Below are 22,958 nucleotides of genomic sequence, written 5' to 3'. Positions count from 1 at the left end.
CGCAGCCTGTCAGTGAGTGGAGACCGCGGACTGGTGTGAGGTCTGACTATTGATACATCAGCAATCACAATTAATGGTTTTTCAGATCCAGTGATTTTCTGGCCAGATAAATGGATTCTACAACCTATTTGACTTGCCCACACATTACAGATTTATTTCAGTGATCGGCAGATTTTTCCCATCTAAAGATTGCATCTTCATATCTGGAAAGTGCCCATACATCACCTCAATCGGTTGTCATTTCAGATGTTACTTCTTTTCATAATGTTAATAGAAGAAGACGAAACGGGAATGCCCACACATATAAAAAACAACCACAGATAATACCAGATTATTAAACATGTTTAAAAATCTAATTCAGCAATCGGTTGGCGATCCCGATCAATTTTTGATCGGGATCGCCAAAAGGGGGAGCCCACACATTATAGATTAATTGTGACAATCATCTCCAGATCTGAGGATTGTCACAATTAATTGCTGATGTATGGGGCCCATCAGGCACACCACTGCACTTCAGGATGGCGCCATCCGGCTGGAGACTCAGCGGACTCATCCCTGTGCGGGAGTAGGCGTCGGGCCTAGCACTGCTAACCTGCAGTCAATTTACCTACAGTCAAAATCTCAACGGTCAAAATACCGACAATTCATTAAGCTGACAGTTAAAATACTGACGGAGGAACACCCAGAAAACACCGGTGGCATGCCCCCATACACCCACAGGTGTCACCTTCGCTCGCTGCCTTCGAGCAGGCGGCTCCTGCATTCGCACAGCATATCATTTGTTCAATTATCAGACAGGCTGTGACAAATCATTACGCTTCTAGTATAAATATCTGCATTATGGGGATGATTCAGGCATGATGCACAGTGCTGGGAGACGCTGATATACCGTAAATAAACTATGGTATATTCAGATAATATTCTCATGTATTTTATAAGCCTAGTGTTTATTTCTATGTTTAATAAATTAAGTACAATGTGAAATACATAATTCTACTACAAATAGGCCTTGTAAGCAACTCGGCAGAGAGGGAAGTTCATTCCCGCTGTAAAATAAATGACAGCTCTAACATGGAGTCGCAGCTGTAACCTATAGGGAAGGCCATGCCTAGTAACCTACCGCGCATGCGCTGTACGCGGGACACGGGCGGCCGCCAGGGTGCGCAGTGTGCGGGCTGAGGATCCAGTGTGCGGGGGACGCTCGGGAGTGCCGCCAAATATCCGTGCGCAGTGAGTGCGGTCAGTGTGGGACGGCCGCTCGTGTGCACTCTGTGGAACGCATTTCCTGCCGCTGGAACGCACAGAGCGGAAGTAGTCGCCGCATTGTCCGGGATCCGGTGAGTGCTCGGGGAACGTGGTAATATTTGTATGTGTGTGTACCCAGGGCTGGTGCGAGGTCTGACTACTGATAAATCCCTGCTACCTGGGTAATGCAGTAATACAGCACAATCTCTCTATTGGTCCCATAGGAAGATCAACATGAGGGCACCCTGCTGCTAGGGCCATGTATAATGGTCACATATATGTATAATACCATGTGCAGATACCTCTCCATGAAATCTTCTCCCATTATAGTCAATTCGCATCCTTTTCTGCAGACCAGACTGTCATTCCTTTCAGTATATCCCCTCTCCAGGAGGACACAGTGCTCTGCTCTTGGACTCCTCCCTTAATGTGTGATTGCCAGCACCTGTGGTGACACCTTTCTTACTAGTTAACCTGTTCAACACAGGTGACAGCAATCATACAGTAAGAGGGAAGTCCAGGAGCAGAGCAGTTTGTCCCTCCTGGCATGGGTCATGTTGCCTCCAATCTCTTTGTAAAAAAACTAAATGCATCCAAGTAAAGAAAATGAACTATTCCTGTAGGTGGTATTCAGGTGTATATTTATTCTCGGGTTTTAGGGCTGTTTCCAGGGCCGATGCCAGACACCGGAGCGCCCCAGGCGGGTGGGGGTGCTCCGGCGCTCACCTGCTCCCCGGGGGTCCTGTTATTGCGGCAGACCAGCCGCTCCTCATGGGGGGGTGCCGGCTCCCTCCCCGGCTCCCATGGGGGTTGTGGTGGGGTTCCGGGCATCGCAGCGGCAGACCAGCTGCTTCACACGGGGGGGGGGGGCGGGGTTGCCGGCACTGGGTCCCGGTTGGTTGCTCCACACAGGGGGGGTCCAGGTATTGTGGCAGCAGGCCAGCCGCTCCACACAGGGGGGGTGCCAAGGATGCCTCTGCGTCCTTCAACGGGGGGGTTGTCAGGGGTGGGGGGTGACGGGGGATGCAGAACGCCAGGGGTGGGGGGATCTGCTTCAAATTGCGCCCTCCAGTGGCCGGCGCCCTAGGCAAATGCCTAAGGCTGCCTAGTGGTGGCGCCGGCCCTGACTGTATCACACGCTCCGGCTGAGGCCAAAAGCCGTGCCATACACAGTAGTTAATAATGGACAGGATTGTGTCCATTCACACGGGACGGTCCGGCCGCCAGGTTGCAGGCAGATGTCACCACTGGAAAGGATGGCTGCTGGGCTGTGGCCATCCCAACCATTGTAAACTTCTGTGCATAGCATGGTTTCTTGCCAGGCGGGGTTGTGCCGTCAGCCGGAGCGTGTGAAACCGCCCTTAAATTTAATAATTTTATTTACATTTTCTCATCTGCAATTAGTCACAGTATAGTGATTGGTAACACAATTGCTTTAGTTTCTGTTTGGGGGCCCAGCTGCATCACTTCCTTCCTTCAGGGAGAAAATACTCTGTTCCTGGACTTCCCTGGTAATGTATGATTACCCCGCGGCTTCAGGGGAGTTACGATTTACAGCAGCAGCCAGCATCCCCCCCCCGCCTCAGCAGCCGCAGACACCCACGCTGTGCACGGCCCCCTTGCAGGTGCCTCAACCCGCAGAGGGACCATTTACACCGGCCTCTACACTGGTCCTGACCGTGTTCTACCCAGGACCTGGGTAGACAACCGTGTAAATGGACACAGCTTGACCCCATTTACACCGCCGAAGATCCATGTCTGACCCGGCGCTGACCCGGATTTTTCGGCGGCGTAAAAGGGGTATTATGGTGTGTACTGTTCCAGCTAGTAGGCTGAAAGTTTTGCAGGAATTGAGCTGTATAATACATGATTACTCAGTCCGGCAGCATACTGTAATAAAAAATCCTAAGAGTAGTTCAAAGGTTGGACGAAGACGTATTCAAATATACACGAGCCCATATTATAAAGTAACAAAGTAGACCTATCAGTCCGGGTTATTATTGATAAAATCAGTGCTATACATATTTAACCATACATCTGTTTCAAATGCATTCGAACCTATCAAAAGCATAACTGAGCACCTTTAGGAGTTGACAGGAAATGAATATAAAATACATATATATATATATATATATATATATATATATATATGTATATATATATATATATATATATATATATATATATATATATATATATATATATATATATAAATCTGTCTGTATTATACAGCTCAATTCCTGCAAAACTTTCTGCCTACTAGCTGGAACAGTACACACCATACCTGAGTGATCTACAGTAAATCACACCTAACACCACAAAGCAGTGGACAGGGAGATAACTACATCTAATTACTGAATTGTGGCTACATTGTATTATAGTGTTCTTATATAAAACACAAAGCAACACTGTTTCAATCCTCTAGTATATCAATCTGTAGTAATAAAAAAAAAAAAAGCGAGAGTGCTGAAATGAACACATGTGTTGTGTGTTATAGATACCCTGTATGTAATATAGACAATACCGCAATAGTTGAATATAATTTCTGTGGTATCATACACTGACACGTAAGGAGGACAGAACAGAATAAAACACACACACTGTGCAATATATTTTAATCACTTTATTTCTATGATTTTTGCACTTATATATGTTTGTCTATACTTCGCTGGCTTTCAGCACTTTTAGATAATAAAAATAAAAGTTATATTTTAACATTGAATTTGGCGGTGAATATTCTCACCAGGATTCATCACATTAAATATCCGTTGAATGAGTGCCCCGAATTGGGAATTCTTTTCTTTCTCTCTCCGAATCAGAACTGTCCCATGAAAGGTGGAATGGTTGGGAGGTTTGTAATGTACCTGTGAAATTCAAGAAAAAGTTTGTCCACAATGTTTTTTTCTTTTATAAACCTCAATCAGACTCAAGATAACAGAGGCTGGTTTTGGCTATAAGAGGCAACCCTCCAGCATTATGTGGTCTGCTATGGTGAAACCAGACCCACACTGATGCCTTTATTGGGTGAATGGTGCACTCAGTGCATTATGGTAACGTGGTCACTCCACTGGTCCCAACATTATGTTCGTGACAAGGTCAATTAGATGTTCAGGAGATGATGCAGAGAAACAGCTGCTGGTTAGGACATAACCAAACAAGTTGCTGTTTCTATTATCTTATATTGGATCTGTGACTGATAGTGGAAATAATGCTGTTTTCTTCTATAGGGAAGAACATTAAAATGAAAATTCTCTACTGCAGTTGCTCCAGTCCATAACATCCACCCCCGACTTCATCTTTGTTGTCACTGAAGGTAAAATTATAGGAACGTATTTCCACTTGTCCTGGTAGTTTGGCTTTAAAATAAAGGAAGAACAAAGATGTATATGACAGGAGGGTATTCGGCCTAAACCGGGACTTTTGTACTTGAAGAACAGAACATTTTATGTAATGACAAAAAAATCCCGAGCTGCTGGGGAACTACACATGTCAGCATGCCCTGCCACAGTTTTGCCGACATGAAGGATATCTAGTGTTGGTACTTGCTTAGTTTCACGGTGGCAGCATGGCCGCGCCCTACTTCTGGGTTGCGCTCGCCACACTTTCTAATAGAAACTCCATGCCAACTTGGTTAGTTCATACCCCCACTATCCACGTTGGCATGGAGTTGATCTTAGATAGTGTAGCGAGTCACCGAGCCCGCAGCGTGGGCGAGCGCAGACCCAGGAAGTAGCGCGTGACCATACTGCCACCGTGAAACTAAACAAGTACCCCAGTGTTCATTCTAGCACCCGCTATCTTTGACAATCCATGTAGTTCCTCTTCCCTGCCCGGGGTGTCGCTGCCTGCTGTAGTGCTTTTAGCACAGTGTGGTCTGTATATCAGCACTGGTATGCAAACCAGACCTGTGCTAGAAACACCACAGCAGACAGCAACACCCCAGGCAGGGAAGAGGAACTGCATGGGTTTTCAAAGATAGCGGGTGCTTGAATGAACACTAGATATCTGCAGCTGGAGTGCAACACCCCTAATCTATGGTGTACGTTTAGGGTCTAGTGATGACATTGTGTATCGGATGCACAGCTGCAAGTTTAGTATTGAGTGAATGTCCAAGTTGGGTATTATTTCTTTATTCAGGTATTATTTATACAATCCTATGTTTTTATTTTGGGGGCAATACAATTCGGCACGTTTGGGCATCGCTGCAATGTCCTGTCGATTTAACTCTCTGCACATGTTACATCTGCCCCACCTGCAGTGATCAGATCTGAATAAGGACCATGATGTGCTGTTCCAGAATGGTACGTTATATCAAAGGGGCAATTGAATTCCTGACAATTATTGCAGTTGAACTATTGGTAAAATTATGTCAGCTGCTTCTTTGAAGACAGAACGATCTTTTTACCAACATTGTATATGGGAAAGCACAAGAACGATGTAGACAATCTGTCTAAGCTAAAAATAGATGGTCCTAATTCAGATGAACACTCAGTCGCCAGCTGGTGGCTTATGGCACCCATGGTACTGCACAAGCCGCCCCTCGCAAAGGACAGGAAATCTCTGTTCCTGCACCAAAAAGGCTATTTGTGACCTTGACGATTGTATGTGATATGGCGTTGAGTCATCTGTACTACAGATAAGGTGCATGTTGTATATTTAGGAATGAAGGGGAACTAGTGTTATTGCCAATTTAATGTCCCATATGTACGCCTTTCCTTTCTGAAGATAGATTTATTGGCCATTCATATTTGTGTATCATAACATTGTGTCTGCATTCATTCTTCTGTTAAAAGATTACTTTCTGTAAATAATCATCAGCAATTGTATCAAACAGTGATAACACTTTTTTTTCAGCAGTTTTGTTGAAAAACAGATTATTACGTCTTCTTTAACATGCACAGAGGCTGACTGTAGAGTTTTGTCGCTTGTCCTTTAGCACATCCCAAATCTGCAGCTGGCTTCCAAATGCTGTTCACATGCGCCAATGAATGTGCAGCGTGCTCGCCATGAGTAGTATGGAAGTGCATTCAGACTAGGCTGATGTGATACAGCCAGGACACGGGTCATGGGGAGGGGGGTTCTTAGAATGCGCACCCTACCTATATGAGGTGCTATCATGCTGGGACTTGTAGTTCTGCAAAGAAAAGACACATGGTGCAGATGCACACTCCACATTATTCATCAAAACTCGAGGTTCTTGGTATATTAATTGGCCAATAAATATTTGCCCACCAATCAGCTTTACAATGACCTTGTTATCTCTGGGGGTTTGGATCAGGAGTGCGGGACCCCAAAGAAGTCGGCGACAGCCAGTCACCCTGGGCAGCACACAAATAAAAATCTAAAGTGTTAGTGTGTTAATAAGAAGGAAGCAAAAGCTGGGGGTTAAAAAGTGTTATAAAACTGAAAGTGCTAGAAAGTATAATATTCGTAAAAAATAAATAGTGCTAAATAAATGTTAGGGTGTGGTAACCCAGCCACACCAACCCAAGGGGAGCCGCGCCCCAAATCCATCCCTAAGACTAGCAGATTGTGTACATTTTTAGGTCTTACCGACATTGTGCCGTCAGTTTGCAGTCTATGGCTACCAGGGACCAAACCGTGAACTAATGTTCAGATCAGGTGGCTGGGTGCTACCCTAAGCTGAAGGAGTCCCAAACTTCAGGTGTACACAATATTATACCATGGGGGGGGGGTCTTACAATGCACACCCAGGGCACGGACACGGTCACCAGAGGAGTGAGATATGATATCCTCCCATCTGGGCTAATCTATCCTGCATCGCTGTATAAAAGTGGCAATCCAAGATGACAGTAAGCACTGAAAACAGGGGCCAAATTAACATTGGGCCCATAGGGGGTATGCAATGTGGGATCGTGGCAGTCGTTAACCGCCGACAGCCGTGTTCCAGGCCCGTTTGCGGTCAGATCAACCATATAACGACAGGCGCAAAGGAGGCGTGGCCGCGAAAACGGCCGGGGATTGTCGATCTGCGGCCCGGATAACAACAATCCACAGCCGTTATCGGTAGAATGGGCCCGTCCGCTTCTGAAGTCGTGCACGTTCTGCCGTGATCCCGCATCAATGCTGTCGTTAATAACAGCATTGAATAGGGAGCCGCCGCTATTTCCCACGTCGGAAATACCGGCGGCACATTGCATACCCCCAATAGTCTCAGCAAAATGTGACCTAAATCTTTTCTGCAAAGAATCAAGAAATCCATAAAGTCTCAAATTGTGCATTGCAAATATTTACAGAGCTAGATTGTTACTTGTTACCAGCCGGATTTAATTTTATTTGCTCATAAAAATAACTACTATAATTTAATTACCATTAATTGAATATATTGTTTGTTTGTTTTTCCCTTTTAATCACTATGTTTGATCTTGGTATCATTGACCTCTGTGTATATGAACATTGTCTTGTTTTTCTTCCTCACAGCCTGAATTCAGGATTATGGGTCTTCTATCCACCCAGAAGTCATTTTTCCCTCTTTGCTCTTTGGAATCGCTGATCAGTCTCTTCCAATGGGAGCTGTCTCGCCCAGAGCCGGATTTGGCTCTGCTGTCTCTTACTCTAGGCTTTGTAGAGCACTTTTTGGCAGTTAATCGTGTGGTTCCCACTAATGTGACCAGTATTCCCGGAGGGCCTGAATTATTATCTAAAATAGGTGGAGAAGGTGTAAAGGCAAAACGTGGAGAGTCCATAGGCCAGGGAACCCGTGGTGGCATTAGGTCCGTACAAGGCAAAAGAGGCGGTAGAAGTGATTTGGCAAAGAAGGCAGGTTCTGGAGGGCAAGAAAGGAAAGAAAAAGAAACTGGTCCTAAAAAATCAGCTGGAAGAACAGCAAAAAAGGAGGTAAATAAAGCAGGACGAGACACTTCTGAAGTAAAGAAGGACAAAGAAGCAGCACACGAAGAGAGCATTGTTACAGAAGATGCTACAAAGAATGGACCAGGGAAGGAAAGCAAAAGAAAGCTTGATGAGAATACCAAGTCCGAGATTCCCCGACAGGGAATACCATACTTTCCGACCCTGGAGCTATCGGTAGTCCAAGCACTACATGCACGATTCACAGCTCAGACGCGAGGGGCGGTGGATTTGTCATGTTATCCTCGAGAAGATGATGTGTCAGGTCGGGAGTTAATCCGTAGGGTATCCGACGTCATCTGGAATGGTCTAAGTCGATCGTACTTCAAAGACAGAGCACATATACAGTCACTTTTCAGCTTTGTAACTGGTAAGATTGCTTACATTTGTTGCTATCCGTATTAGACTTACATCACTTATTAGTGACAAGTAATACCCTGCTGAATATTTGTGAATTTTTGCAAATACAATTTTATCAAACCTATTACGGATACTGCGTAGAGTGCTGCTACATTGGACCTATATATACATTACATTTAGGGTTAAGTATAGTGTAGCTAATGATTTGTTGCAGTAATGTGCTTCAGGTTTGGAACAATGCATGTGATTTACACGGTCCTCACTGTCTACCAGGGCAGGTTTGTCCTGCCCCAGCAAAACCCACCAAAGGATGTAGGAAGGGCTCCCCCCTCACCTCCGCTCCGGCGTCTGCACGCCGGAGCTTCCCTGCCACCACTGCACCAGTCGCCAGTCACAGTCCGCAGTGACATAGGCGGCAGGCTCGGGGAGGTTCAGAACTCCTGAGCACTCTCGAGCCGCCCTGAACATCCCCGATCGCCGGAGCGGAGATGGTGGGGGGGGGGTCTTCACAGGGGGGTGGGTCTTAGAGGTGGTGCTCCGCTGGAGGCACCACTAGCGCGCACCTACTACATGGTGGTATATCCAGGAATTTTTACAGGACAGCCCACTGCGGCAGCGCAGCTGAGCCGGGCATACCACTCAAATCTTTCCTCATATTTTTCATTAACTTATTGTTTACTGCCAACACCGGGGTTACTGCCTTGCTTCTACGTTTTGTAACATAAAATGACATGCTAAATATTTAGGTCAAATGAGTACTAATGATTCCATCTACCTCTCTTAGGCACAAAGCTTGATTCTCCTGGGGTGGCTTTTGCAGTTGTGGCTGCCTGCCAGGCCCTAGGTCTTTCTGATGTGCATCTAGCTCTCTCTGAGGACCATGCATGGGTAGTGTTTGGCAAGGATGGGGAGCAGACAGCTGAAGTGACTTGGCATGGCAAGGGTAATGAGGACCGAAGAGGGCAGTCTGTGAGTCCTGGTGTAGCAGAAAAGGTGAGGTGTCAGGTATTTGCATGTGTATGTATTACGGAATATATGATTGAGGTTGAAGACCCCACAGTCAGGGTGGGGAAGAGGTGGCATATACAGGGTGGAGAGAGCTTACAATCACACTTATTTGACTATAACTTAAGATCTACAAAATTTATTGTCTATACTCCCAATAATAGATATACCACAGGAAGTTCTGATGGAGTTCTGCAACTTTGAAATCGAGTCGAATAATAGACTGTGCAGACAAGACGATATAGTGAAGATCGAATGTGTATACGGTGCCGTGATATTTGATCCTGATTGAATAGAAAGTACATTGCACTGTGTGTACACTACTTTATGTAGATCCCACATCTTAGTACATTGCTATTGTTACACTGTATTCACCAGGCATGGGAGGGACATCTCATACTTATATAGTGCACCTTACATAACCAGGAACTCGCACATTGGGTCCACATTGAACAAAGAAAGCCGACAAGTTCCTGACCACTTGAGACCTACGCTGGCATTAACAAATGGTGCCCACTTCTAGGCATTTCTGTTTATAAACGGCAGCTTGGTACAAAACCATATTCTCCATTGGTCAGGAGTGAGCTAAGCGACATTAGAAAATCTGTGTATATTGTACATATATATTACACAGGGCTGTATCTGCCTACTGGAGATTACAGTATAAATTCTATGCCACACTTGAATCCTATAGTCAACAACCGGATAACCTACCAATATGTCTTCATACTGAAGGAGGAAACCGGAGCATCTGAACCAACCAAGCAAATGCCGGGAGAACACACAGACTCAGCCAGTTAGGTTGAAATCATGACCCCTGTGCCACACCGTAGTAATCATGCAACCACAACAAAGATTGGATGGGTTCATCTGTACGTCCAAAATGGATATAAACAGAACTTAGAAATAAAAATATACAGATGCAAATCTGCATGACATGAGGGGTATGGCCATGTCATTACAGAATGGGTGCTATAGGTCAGCACAGAGGCAGGCAGAAAAAGAGACGGTTTCCTGTGTCTAATTGCCACGGTCTGACTGTTCTATACTGCCATATAAATAAAGTTTGTGTTATATCCCTTCCCCCCTCTCCCTTCTCTCTCCAGAGCTGGCTCTACTTAAATGGCAAATACTTGCGGTGTGACCGTCACATGGAAGTGGCTTTTATGGTCTGTGCCATCAACCCTTCAATAGATGCGCACACAGACAGCTTGGAGTTATTGCAGCTGCAGCAGGTGAGTCCAATATATTGGTTTATTTTATTCCAATTCACTGTTTGAAAACCAATGACAAGAGATTGTATTCCTTATATATTGCTATATCCAGTCCTTGTAGGACAGCCTGGTACCTCTAAATGTCGGGGGGGGGGGGGGGGGATGCAGTGCTTTCAGGGTTGATACAGTGATTGGAGCAGGGCGACTCCTGTGTTGTCTGGACTGTTTGCCGGTCAGGCTCAGTACCTGGAAGTCCTCACACACAAATACTGCGACCCAATACATGGTGGCCCGAGTTCTGAATTGGCAGCTAGCCCGAAGATGTGAGCGCTTATCTGCACACACCTCTGTGATACCATTGCAGAAGGGACCCAGCATGCGGGTGGTCTTAGTCTGTGCTGGGCGGCCCCCTGCATGGTTGTGTAAGGGTAACTACTACTCCTGCTGAATGAGGCCCAATGTCTCCTGTACATGAAATGGTGATGAGCAGCTTCCCTGAAGTAGGATCGGAAGAGAAGAGAAGTTGTAGAGAACAATAGCTGTAACGTATTATTCAGAAAGCCATAGAATCCATCAATATATAAAGGGAAAAGCCATAATTACCAAAGAGCTACAGTAGATGTCTGACCAGTCTTTAGAAGCTTCCAGTTGGTTTTGGCAGGAAGCCTATAAGCTGGCTACCCGACATCATACCTCCCAGCATGCCCCTCTCCAGGAGGACACAATGCTCTGCCCCTGGGCTTCCCTGGTAATGTATGATTGCCAGCACCTGTGCTGACACCTTTCTTATCAGTTACCTAGCTCCCCACAGGTGCTGGCAATCCTACATTATCCATACCTCCCAGCATGCCCCTCTCCAGGGGGACACAATGCTCTGTTCCTGGGCTTCCCTGGTAATGTATGATTGCCAGCACCTGTGGTGACACCTTTCTTATCAGTTACCTAGCTCCCCACAGGTGCTGGCAATCCTACATTATCCATACCTCCCAGCATGCCCCTCTCCAGGAAGACACAATGCTCTGTTTCTGGGCTTCCCTGGTAATGTATGATTGCCATCACCTGTGGTGACACCTTTCTTATCAGTTACCTAGCTCCCCACAGGTGCTGGCAATCCTACATTATCCATACCTCCCAGTATGCCCCTCTCCAGGAGGACACAATGCTCTGTTCCTGGGCTTCCCTGGTAATGTATGATTGCCAGCACCTGTGCTGACACCTTTCTTATCAGTTCCCTATCTCCCCACAGGTGCTGGCAATCATACATTATCCATACCTCCCAGCATGCCTCTCTCCAGGAGGACACAATGCTCTGTTCCTGGGCTTCCCTGGTAATGTATGATTGCCATCACCTGTGGTGACACCTTTCTTATCAGTTACCTAGCTCCCCACAGGTGCTGGCAATCCTACATTATCCATACCTCCCAGCATGCCCCTCTCCAGGAGGACACAATGCTCTGCTCCTGGGCTTCCCTGGTAATGTATGATTGCCATCACCTGTGGTGACACCTTTCTTATCAGTTACCTAGCTCCCCACAGGTGCTGGCAATCCTACATTATCCATACCTCCCAGTATGCCCCTCTCCAGGAGGACACAATGCTCTGTTCCTGGGCTTCCCTGGTAATGTATGATTGCCATCACCTGTGGTGACACCTTTCTTATCAGTTCCCTATCTCCCCACAGGTGCTGGCAATCATACATTATCCATACCTCCCAGCATGCCTCTCTCCAGGAGGACACAATGCTCTGTTCCTGGGCTTCCCTGGTAATGTATGATTGCCATCACCTGTGGTGACACCTTTCTTATCAGTTACCTAGCTCCCCACAGGTGCTGGCAATCCTACATTATCCATACCTCCCAGCATGCCCCTCTCCAGGAGGACACAATGCTCTGCTCCTGGGCTTCCCTGGTAATGTATGATTGCCATCACCTGTGGTGACACCTTTCTTATCAGTTACCTAGCTCCCCAGAAGGTGCTGGCAATCCTACATTATCCATACCTCCCAGCATGCCCCTCTCCAGGAGGACACAATGCTCTGTTCCTGGGCTTCCCTGGTAATGTATGATTGCCATCACCTGTGGTGACACCTTTCTTATCAGTTCCCTATCTCCCCACAGGTGCTGGCAATCCTACATTATCCATACCTCCCAGCATGCCCCTCTCCAGGAGGACACAATGCTCTGTTCCTGGGCTTCCCTGGTAATGTATGGTTGCCATCACCTGTGGTGACACCTTTCTTATCAGTTACCTAGCTCCCCACAGGTGCTGGCAATCCTACATTATCCATACCTCCCAGCATGCCCCTCTCCAGGAGGACACAATGCTCTGCTCCTGGGCTTCCCTGGTAATGTATGATTGCCATCACCTGTGGTGACACCTTTCTTATCAGTTACCTAGCTCCCCAGAAGGTGCTGGCAATCCTACATTATCCATACCTCCCAGCATGCCCCTCTCCAGGAGGACACAATGCTCTGTTCCTGGGCTTCCCTGGTAATGTATGATTGCCATCACCTGTGGTGACACCTTTCTTATCAGTTACCTAGCTCCCCACAGGTGCTGGCAATCCTACATTATCCATACCTCCCAGCATGCCCCTCTCCAGGAGGACACAATGCTCTGTTCCTGGGCTTCCCTGGTAATGTATGGTTGCCATCACCTGTGGTGACACCTTTCTTATCAGATACCTACAGGTGCTGGCAATCCTACATTATCCATACCTCCCAGCATGCCCCTCTCCAGGAGGACACAATGCTCTGTTCCTGGGCTTCCCTGGTAATGTATGATTGCCAGCACCTGTGGTGACACCTTTCTTATCAGTTACCTAGCTCCCCACAGGTGCTGGCAATCATACATTATCCATACCTCCCAGCATGCCCCTCTCCAGGAGGACACAATGCTCTGCTCCTGGGCTTCCCTGGTAATGTATGATTGCCAGCACCTGTGGTGACACCTTTCTTATCAGTTACCTAGCTCCCCACAGGTGATGGCAGTCCTACATTATCCATACCTCCCAGCATGCCCCTCTCCAGGAAAACACAATGCTCTGCTCCTGGGCTTCCCTGGTAATGTATGATTGCCAGCACCTGTGGTGACACCTTTCTTATCAGTTACCTAGCTCCCCACAGGTGCTGGCAATCATACATTATCCATACCTCCCAGCATGCCCCTCTCCAGGAGGACACAATGCTCTGTTCCTGGGCTTCCCTGGTAATGTAGGATTGCCAGCACCTGTGGTGACACCTTTCTTATCAGTTACCTAGCTCCCCACAGGTGCTGGCAATCATACATTATCCATACCTCCCAGCATGCCCCTCTCCAGGAGGACAGAATGCTCTGCTCCTGGGCTTCCCTGGTAATGTATGATTGCCAGCACCTGTGGTGACACCTTTCTTATCAGTTACCCAGCTCCCCACAGGTGCTGGCAATCCTACATTATCCATACCTCCCAGCATGCCCCTCTCCAGGAGGACACAATGCTCTGCTCCTGGGCTTCCCTGGTAATGTATGATTGCCAGCACCTGTGGTGACACCTTTCTTATCAGTTACCTAGCTCCCCACAGGTGCTAGCAATCATACATTATCCATACCTCCCAGCATGCCCCTCTCCAGGAGGACACAATGCTCTGTTCCTGGGCTTCCCTGGTAATATATGATTGCCAGCACCTGTGGGGACACCTTTCTTATCAGTTACCTAGCTCCCCACAGGTGCTGGCAATCATACATTATCCATACCTCCCAGCATGCCCCTCTCCAGGAGGACACACTGCTCTGTTCCTGGGCTTCCCTGGTAATGTATGATTGCCAGCACCTGTGGTGACACCTTTCTTATCAGTTACCTAGCTCCCCACAGGTGCTGGCAATCCTACATTATCCATACCTCCCAGCATGCCCCTCTCCAGGAGGACACAATGCTCTGCTCCTGGGCTTCCCTGGTAATGTATGACTGCCAGCACCTGTGGTGACACCTTTCTTATCAGTTACCTAGCTCCCCACAGGTGCTGGCAATCATACATTATCCATACCTCCCACAAGCATCTTTTGAAATGTACCAATCCTAAGAAAGGGCGGGGGATATAAACCCCTCCAGGATGGCAAACAGGTTGATTCCTGGATAAAGCCTTTTAGGTGAAACAGCCGTAGGCTACTAGGGCCACTGTCCACATGGTAAATTGTGTTTGTATTTTGTGATAAGAAATAACCACTGTATTGAGATATAGAATTTAGCTCAAAATAAGAGTGTCCTATAGGTCCCCACTGTCACCTGTATACAGTGCAGGACTGACAGCTGGAGACAGCGAGCGGCGTCTAAGTCACTGACAAGCCAGCCCACTGATTCTCTAGAACACTGTCCGCCTCTGCAAGAGGGGATATTACAGCAAGTCGCCACGGTACCTGCGAATACTACATTAGGCATATCTAAGCCTAAATCGCAGCTAGTTAGTACCAGGGCGGCGGAGACTGCATGCTGCAGAATTAACAGTTACAGCATAGCAGATCTGAGGACGGCATAATATACAAAAGCCGCTTATTCCTCTGCAACTTTGTTTAAAAAACATTCATACAAATCAGAGACTCCTCTATTAAGAAAGTAACAAGAATATACAAAAAAAATTGAACTATCAATCTACGAATTATATGGTGTGTATGATAGTGTGAGATCTGACAATTTTGCGAAAAAATAAATATTACAGTGGTAAAAAATTAAAATAAGAATACAAACTATCACTGGGTCTGAAATTAAAGTATATTGGTTATAAAAAAAATAATAAAAGTACATTAAAGACACACAGAGACGGGTGGTGTATATCATTATCTATTTGTACTTGCACAAATATACAAAAAACACACAGGGACATCGTATCCCTGCAAATTAAGGATTTAATGAGGCAGTGGTCCGACACTGTTTTAATACACTTATTCCAATTTCTTTATCTTTCTCACATCTGTCGCTAACGTTTTAATATTTCACCTTTTTATCAGCAAAATCATTAAAAGTTATATTTTATAATTATCAAAAAAGGACGTTTTAGTGCACCCAGCAATACTTTCTCTTCTTGTGTGGTTGTGTTGCTCTACGGGATAGCTGGATTTGCTTTAGTCTTGTTTGTATGTTCCCTCTAATATGGATGAATGTATGTTTTTTACTTTAGAGTTTACTTTGGGTGCTGCATGATGGAGGACACCTAGAGAAGTAAGTCTAGATAAAGATGTATATTTTATGTAACGGTAGAATGTAGGTTGTTGGATTGTAAACCGAAACAATATTACATAAATGTTACAAATCATCAACTAATTTAACTGACAGATTATACAGTTAATTTACTGTCCGGCTTCCATTAATCTGTATTTGAAAAACAGTATTTTGTAAGACAATTTTGTGCAATGAACGTAATTATCCAGCAATGCTCTGGTGTTCCTGTTTATCATTGTAGATTAATACTTTGTATATGTATTCTGTATATGAAAGTCTCTGGTTGTTTCATCTGTCTCTGCTGCTGCAAAGCCTTGATCGGTATGTGATCAGTAAGCCCCACCCCTCCCTAATACACTGCTGTTCTCTGTAAGATCTCCTCATCGTGCCCTCCTCACTAGGAAGCGGGAGATCTGGTCACACTCCTGTGGGTGTGGAGGGAATACACAAAAAATCATCTCCTGGCACTATTTTACTTTACAATTAATATGATCTAAGATAAGTAAAGTCTACTACTTTGTAATGAGGATTTTATGTTTCAGATATAATTGTTTATCCACAGATATCCAATGGCTTTGGGTAATTTGGCAGACCTTGAAGATTTAGCTTCAACCCCTGGACGTCCAAAGCCTCTTGAGCTTTATCACAAGGTAACGTCTATTTTAGGTTATATTTAGGCCTCTCTGCTTTATCATTGATTTGTGGTTTTCAGCATTTTCACATGATTTTTTTTAAAAACCTTTAAAGCCTTAGCTTTCAGGGGTGTTTTTTATGAATCAAGCATTGATCTTTTATTTTTTTATTTGCTTTTTAAAATAAATAATTTAGCTTTTCCATTTATTGGAGGACTGTGTACCATATTTTACCCGTAAACCTAAATTGTATTTGGAATTGGTGAGTTTTTTTGTATAGTTCCCAACTTGTTGCTCATCCCCACAGGGTATACGGTCCTCTCGGTTGCACTATGAAAACCAGCACTTGTATCCTCACATTTATTTAGCCGCTTATCATTGCCGGAACAAAGATGTGCGAGAGGCATTAAAGGCCTGGGCTGAGACATCTGCAGTCATTCAAGAGTAAGACTTTTTATTAATTAGTTCCCTTTCATCCCTTGCTTTCCTACACTACATACACTACACTGCACTACATACAGTATACTGCACTACATACACACCACTACTGCACTACATACACACCACTACATACACTACACTGCACTACATACAGTATACTGCACTACATACACACCACTACATACAGTATACTGCACTACATACACACCACTACTGCACTACATACAGTATACTGCACTACATACACACCACTACTGCACTACATACAGTATACTGCACTACATACACACCACTACATACAGTATACTGCACTACATACACACCACTACATACAGTATACTGCACTACATACACACCACTACATACACTACACTGCACTACATACAGTATACTGCACTACATACACACCACTACATACAGTATACTGCACTACATACACACCACTACATACAGTATACTGCACTACATACACACCACTACATACACTACACTGCACTACATACAGTATACTGCACTACATACACACCACTACTGCACTACATACAGTATACTGCACTACATACACACCACTACATACAGTATACTGCACTACATACACACCACTACATACAGGATACTCCACTTCTATTTTCCAAGCATATATGTAATCTCTCATCTTTTGTCTTTCTGGTTTTTTTATACTTTTTTCTCTCCCTTTAGGTATAATTATTGTCGGGAAGATGAGGAAATCTATAAAGATCTCTTTGATATTGCCAATGATTTGTTACCTAACTTATTAAAAGAAGAAGCCTCATCAGACAACCCAGTAAGTTACTAGTAAAGTCTTCATTTCGGCCTTGTGAAACGAGAGTATTAGCAAAGATTTTTCCTTAATTTTATTTTTCTTAGGCTGGTACTTCTCTTCAGGATCCTTTGAGCTTTGCAAACCTCTTGCGTTTTTATGATGGGATCTGTAAGTGGGAAGAGGACAGCCCAACACCCGTGCTACATGTTGGCTGGGCCACATTCCTCGTCCAGTCACTGGGAAGATTTGATGCACAGGTTAGTATGATACTTGCAACTTGAATAATGAGTCAAATATATAACTAGGGTTAGTATGGTATTTTATATCAGCAATTCAATAGTTAATCATTTTATTTCATTTTTTGCATGCTACTGTACTAATGACCACCTGCTTTGATAGACGTATCTGAATTACTGAACTGGAGGATAAAATAGTTACTGTGTTTCCCCGATAATAAGACACTGTCTTGTTTTTTTTTTTTCAAGAAAAAACACCATAAGGCTTATTTTCAGGGTAGGGCTTATTTTAATTAACATTGACACCGTGCCCCCAGTCCTGCTTTTGCAGACACCGTGCCCCCGGTCCTGCTTTTGGAGACACCGTGCCCCCGGTCCTGCTTTTGCAGACACCGTGCCCCAGTCCGGCTTAATTTCGGGGTAGGCCTTATTTTGGACTAGTTTCCAAAACCAAGTGTAGGGCTTATTATCGGGCAAACACGGTAGCTTAACAATATACTTCCATGAACCAGAACATTATAACCAATCCCATAGGAAGTAAATGACCTTGACTATCTGGTAACAATGCTGCTTGTTAAGGTCATGTCCACCATTCTGGGCCTTATTCTAGTTCACTCTTTCTGACAAAATCCTTCTTAGATGGACAAAACCATGTGCACTGCAGGTGGGGCAGATGTTACTTGTGCAGAGAGAATTAGATTTGGGTGGGGGTTTTCTTCAAAGTGAGATCTATATTGCAGTGTAAAAATAAAGCCGTCAGTATTTACCCTGCACAGAAACAAAATAACTCACCCAAATCTAATTCTCTCTGCATATGTTACATCTGCCCCCCTGCAGTGCACATGGTTTTGTCCATCTAAGAAGGATTTTGTCAGAAAGAGTGAACTAGAATAAGGCCCTCTGTGTTGACCATTGTCATATCAAATTTTTTGACCATGTTTACCTAGTGTAGGCCCAAAGTCTGGATACGGTGTTGAATGCAGGAGATATGGTTAAGTGTAGAGATCTCATTGTCATTATTGACCGATTTCTGAAATTGGATGAGTTGTGGGATGAGCCATGGTGAGGACATAGATTTGTTCTAGGAGGGAGTCTCTACTAAAAAAGCTCTTTTCTCTGTATAACTAAGATAGAGATTGAAGATTATGTGTAACTATAAATGGTTTCCTAAGCATTTAGAAGACTGACAAATGTTACTGTATGTGTTTAAAGCTGACTGACTTTTTGGTACTTATTAGGTAAGGCAGCAGGTAACAATGGTGAGCACAGACCCTGCTAATGAGGATGATGACTCTGATGACACCAGAAGAAGGGCCCATCGCAGAGAGTCCAGGCCTGGGGAACCTGTACAACCTCCTCAGCGCCCGTCCCAAGAGCAGAAGGGGGAGGAAACGGAGCTTGCTCAGGCACTCACACTCAGCTTCCAGAGCCAGAAAATGAAAGGAATGAAAGAGCTTTTAGTAGCAGCAAAAGTGAACTCCAGTGCGATCAAACTGCAGCTCACGGCCCAGTCACAAGTGCAGCCAAAGCGAGTACGAGGGCCTGGTACTAGGGACTACAACCTGGGATATCTGAAAAGACAGCGCAAATCAGTCTAGGAGTGAGTGAAATAGGGGGAGGCAGAAGGATTTATTTTTGTTACTCATGTTTTGTTTTTCAGTATTTTAAAAAGTGTCTGTAATATAGTGACTCAATAATAAGCACATTAAAGTGTATCTATGGTGTTCAAGAAATGTAGATGATATTGTCTGTGTTTCAGAAAAATGATTATGTTAAAGAGCTACGGTTGCTATCTCTGCGCTTTTCACTTTTATTCTGAAGTTTTTCAACAAAAAACACCTCACAAACACACCTGAACAATATGAGTGTGGGGGCAATCGTCGGGGACCGGCAGGGAAGGGGACGTGCGAGCGTCTCGTGTGCGTGCGTCCCATTCAGGGGGCTGGCGGTTCAGACCCCTGCTAGAAGAGAGGCGCTCCATCAGTAACTACAGGTTACCGATATCGGTTGGATTTCAGGTGGATGCCTTATACTATGTGCAAGTGCTTGCAGGTAACTGATAAATGTGGCGTGGCTACATAGTTGCTTGCAAGAGGACATATGGACAAATATTGGCAGTGAATGTGGTATGTATATATTTGTGTATAAAAGGGACCTAATATTTGTGTTTCATGTCTGGGTGGATTTACTTTGAAACAATGGTTTAGCTTCAGGGCACCTAATCCATGAGGGGCTCTGAAGCGACTTTTATTTTAGTGTGTGTTATTAAAATAAGGTTGTTATAGTGATATAATCTCTCTCTCGCTTGTGCATTTTAACACCAAAAATGACATCACCTCTTGTTTTTATGTATTGTATTGTTCTAGCTAGTCACCAATAACACCAATACTATCAGGCTTTTAGCACCACATAGCTATTACAGCTTGGATAAGCGTTGCTTAGTACAGTGGGATCTACTGGAAGTTGTAGTCTAGCTCGGTGATTTGTGCTCTGTAAATAGCGTGTATCTCTGTTAAACTACAATTACCAACAGCCTGCAGAACTTCTCTTTGGGACATTCCACGAGTAGCGGAGCCTGACTGACCCGTCCTAGGAAGGAGCCTGGGACAAGGAAGAGTCTAATAAGATAATTCTGTTGAATCTGAGCAGTGTGTGTTGTCATGTGTTTATAGAAGAGGGAAAGAGGGTGAGGTGATTAATAAAGTGTGGGTTCTGTGAAGTGATTACTGAAGGGGGGTGCTGTAAAGGCCCATACACCCTTGACGATTTTCAGCTGAAAATTGCTTAGTGTGTATGGGTCAACGATCCCTGACTAACGATGATGCGTGCTCCCGCATTATCGCTAGTAAGGTGGTTCAGCGATGATGGATGGTTTGTCATCCATCATCGCTGTGTGTGTGTGTGTACGCTTTCAGCCCGGCAGACTGCCCTGCTCCCCCCGCCTGCTCCATAATCACCCCGACGTCCACCGCGCTGGTCCTCCCGGCTCCATGTTCAGCCACCCGGGGCTTGCAGCTGACACCCTGCCCCCCCCCTCTCCATACTCACCCTGCGGTCCACCGCGCTGGTCCCCCGGCACCGTCCTCCCGGCTCCATATTCAACTTCAGCTGCCCTGGGCTTGCAGCTGACGCTCCACCCTGCTGCACACGGAGCACCACTGGCCACCCAAAAAAATTTAAGCCAGTAATATATATATTGCTGCCATGTGCCAGCAATGTATATTACTGGCACCAATGAAATGCTTATGCCAGTAGTATATACATTTTTTAAACACAGTCTGAGACATGTCAGGTAGGAGCTGATTGGCTAGTGGTTTATCACTCTCCATTTTATCACTTTTGAAGCTTAGTGCATCTGGCCCGGTGTGTGTTACTGTATATGTTTTTAAGTTGTCTATGAATATAAAACATGGAGTGAGCTGGCTGCCGAAAGCAGTGACAGCACCACACAGTGACACACACAAAAAAAACATTGGATAATTGAGAAAAACATTGGCGGAGAAATTTATCGATGTTGAGGAACCATTGAATCCTCAACATTGCAGGGTTAAACATCGAACATTGAAACCATAAATCCGATGTTACTGATGAATCATCGTATGATTACCCATCTCTACTTCATAATGAAAACTTGGGAGATGTGGAGTGAAGTGCAGACAGGTACATTCAGCTCCTCTGGACAACAGGAGCTGATATATTGGAAGGTTGCCTCTTCAGGGTGCGTTAATTTGCCACCTCACTCCTTTCCAGTTCATGCTTTAAACGAGCCTTACAGCAGCCATTTACACGCTCACAACGGCGTTTCCATGCATTACTGCAGCAGGAAATATCACACATTCTAGTACTATATATATATATATACATATATACAAGGGTGGAGCCCGGCACTCCAGTGCCAACAGGGAATAGCAATGATACGCTGCCCGGGTGCTGGCCCTGGGGGCTGGGATAGCTCCCAAATATAACACAGTGCATACCTCCCAACTGTCATGATTACAGCGGGATAGTCCCGATTTTCGGGTCCTGTCCCACTGTCCCACCCGCGGCAGGCATTGTCCCGCTGCGGGGGGTGGCAGTTGGGAGACCCCCCAATCTAATAGAATAGACGCTATGCGCACAGCGTCTATTCTCGTATGAAAATGAGGTTGCGGCTAATTAGCATAAGCCACACCCTCATTTGCATACGCCCCACCCCCTTTCCGGGCTTCACCGCACGAGTGTCCCTATTTCATCAGCACAGCAGTTGGGAGGTATGCAGTGGGAAGAGAGCGTCACGCCGGGGCTTGTGATGAATCAAAATAACAGCTTTATTGGCGTTTCGTCAACGCGTTTCGGGCAATACCCGTTGTCAGGACAAGTCCTGACGACGGGTATTGCCCGAAACGCATTGACAAAACGCGTTGACATATATATATATATATATGTGTGTGTGTGTGTAAACTCTGTCATATCAGTACAATTCGCAGCTCAGCGACTGAAAAGTGTGCAATTAACCACATTTCCTGACTATAAAGAACTATCAGTATTCCATACCTCCCAACATGACCCTCTCCAGGAGGGACACAATGCTCAGCTTCTGCACTTCTGTCTTAATGCATGTTTAACTTGATCTGTGTTGAACAGGATAATTAATAAGAATTAAGACAGAAGTGCAGGAGCAGAGCAATGTGTCCCTCCTGGAGAGGGACCGGGTCATGTTGGGAGGTATGGTATTTAAATCACTTATTAGTACAACTTCTTCCACCGCTTGCCGCCATTTTCCGACTTGATTGGGTTACAAAGAGCAGCCCACAAGATGGCGATAGTGGGCGTGTCTAAGCGACACGTGTTGAGCGATAGAGGGACCCAATGAGGAATCACTTCTGGTTGTGCGCCTAAAGCGCCCTTCTCCAAACCGGAGGAAGCCGCCTTGCGTAACTATTCCGTCAATTGAGGCGGGGCCAGGAACTAGAGGAGGGTGGGGCACGCCTCACTGATGTC

General features: G+C 45.3%; 1 protein-coding gene across 1 annotated transcript; it reads left to right on the top strand.

Annotated features, from left to right (window-relative positions):
• Positions 1 to 1,177: 1,177 nt before the first annotated feature.
• On the top strand, positions 1,178 to 19,711 carry MEN1 (menin 1). Its single transcript, XM_083165600.1, has 11 exons — positions 1,178 to 1,337; positions 4,473 to 4,558; positions 7,687 to 8,485; positions 9,260 to 9,468; positions 10,587 to 10,715; positions 15,845 to 15,885; positions 16,448 to 16,535; positions 16,825 to 16,961; positions 17,658 to 17,763; positions 17,847 to 17,999; positions 19,217 to 19,711. Exons 3-11 carry the CDS (start codon positions 7,702 to 7,704, stop codon positions 19,574 to 19,576), a joined length of 2,007 nt encoding a protein of 668 aa, XP_083021726.1. The 5' UTR covers positions 1,178 to 1,337; positions 4,473 to 4,558; positions 7,687 to 7,701; the 3' UTR covers positions 19,577 to 19,711.
• The last annotated feature ends 3,247 nt before the right edge of the window (positions 19,712 to 22,958 follow it).

This window comes from Crinia signifera, chromosome 11, assembly GCF_055691185.1.
Source record: "Crinia signifera chromosome 11, ASM5569118v1, whole genome shotgun sequence".
Lineage (NCBI taxonomy): Eukaryota > Metazoa > Chordata > Amphibia > Anura > Myobatrachidae > Crinia > Crinia signifera.
The sequence above is the reverse complement of the archived record's forward strand: the minus strand, read 5'-3'. Positions and strand labels throughout refer to the sequence as shown.

Excerpts from the sequence above, each read along its gene's own strand:
- MEN1 (XM_083165600.1), top strand. The coding sequence starts at position 7,702 with ATGGGTCTTCTATCCACCCAGAAGTCATTTTTCCCTCTTTGCTCTTTG. Across the intron at positions 8,486-9,259 it reads ACTTTTCAGCTTTGTAACTG|GCACAAAGCTTGATTCTCCT; the intron begins GTAAGATTGCTT and ends TACCTCTCTTAG. Across the intron at positions 16,536-16,824 it reads CTCTTGAGCTTTATCACAAG|GGTATACGGTCCTCTCGGTT; the intron begins GTAACGTCTATT and ends TCATCCCCACAG.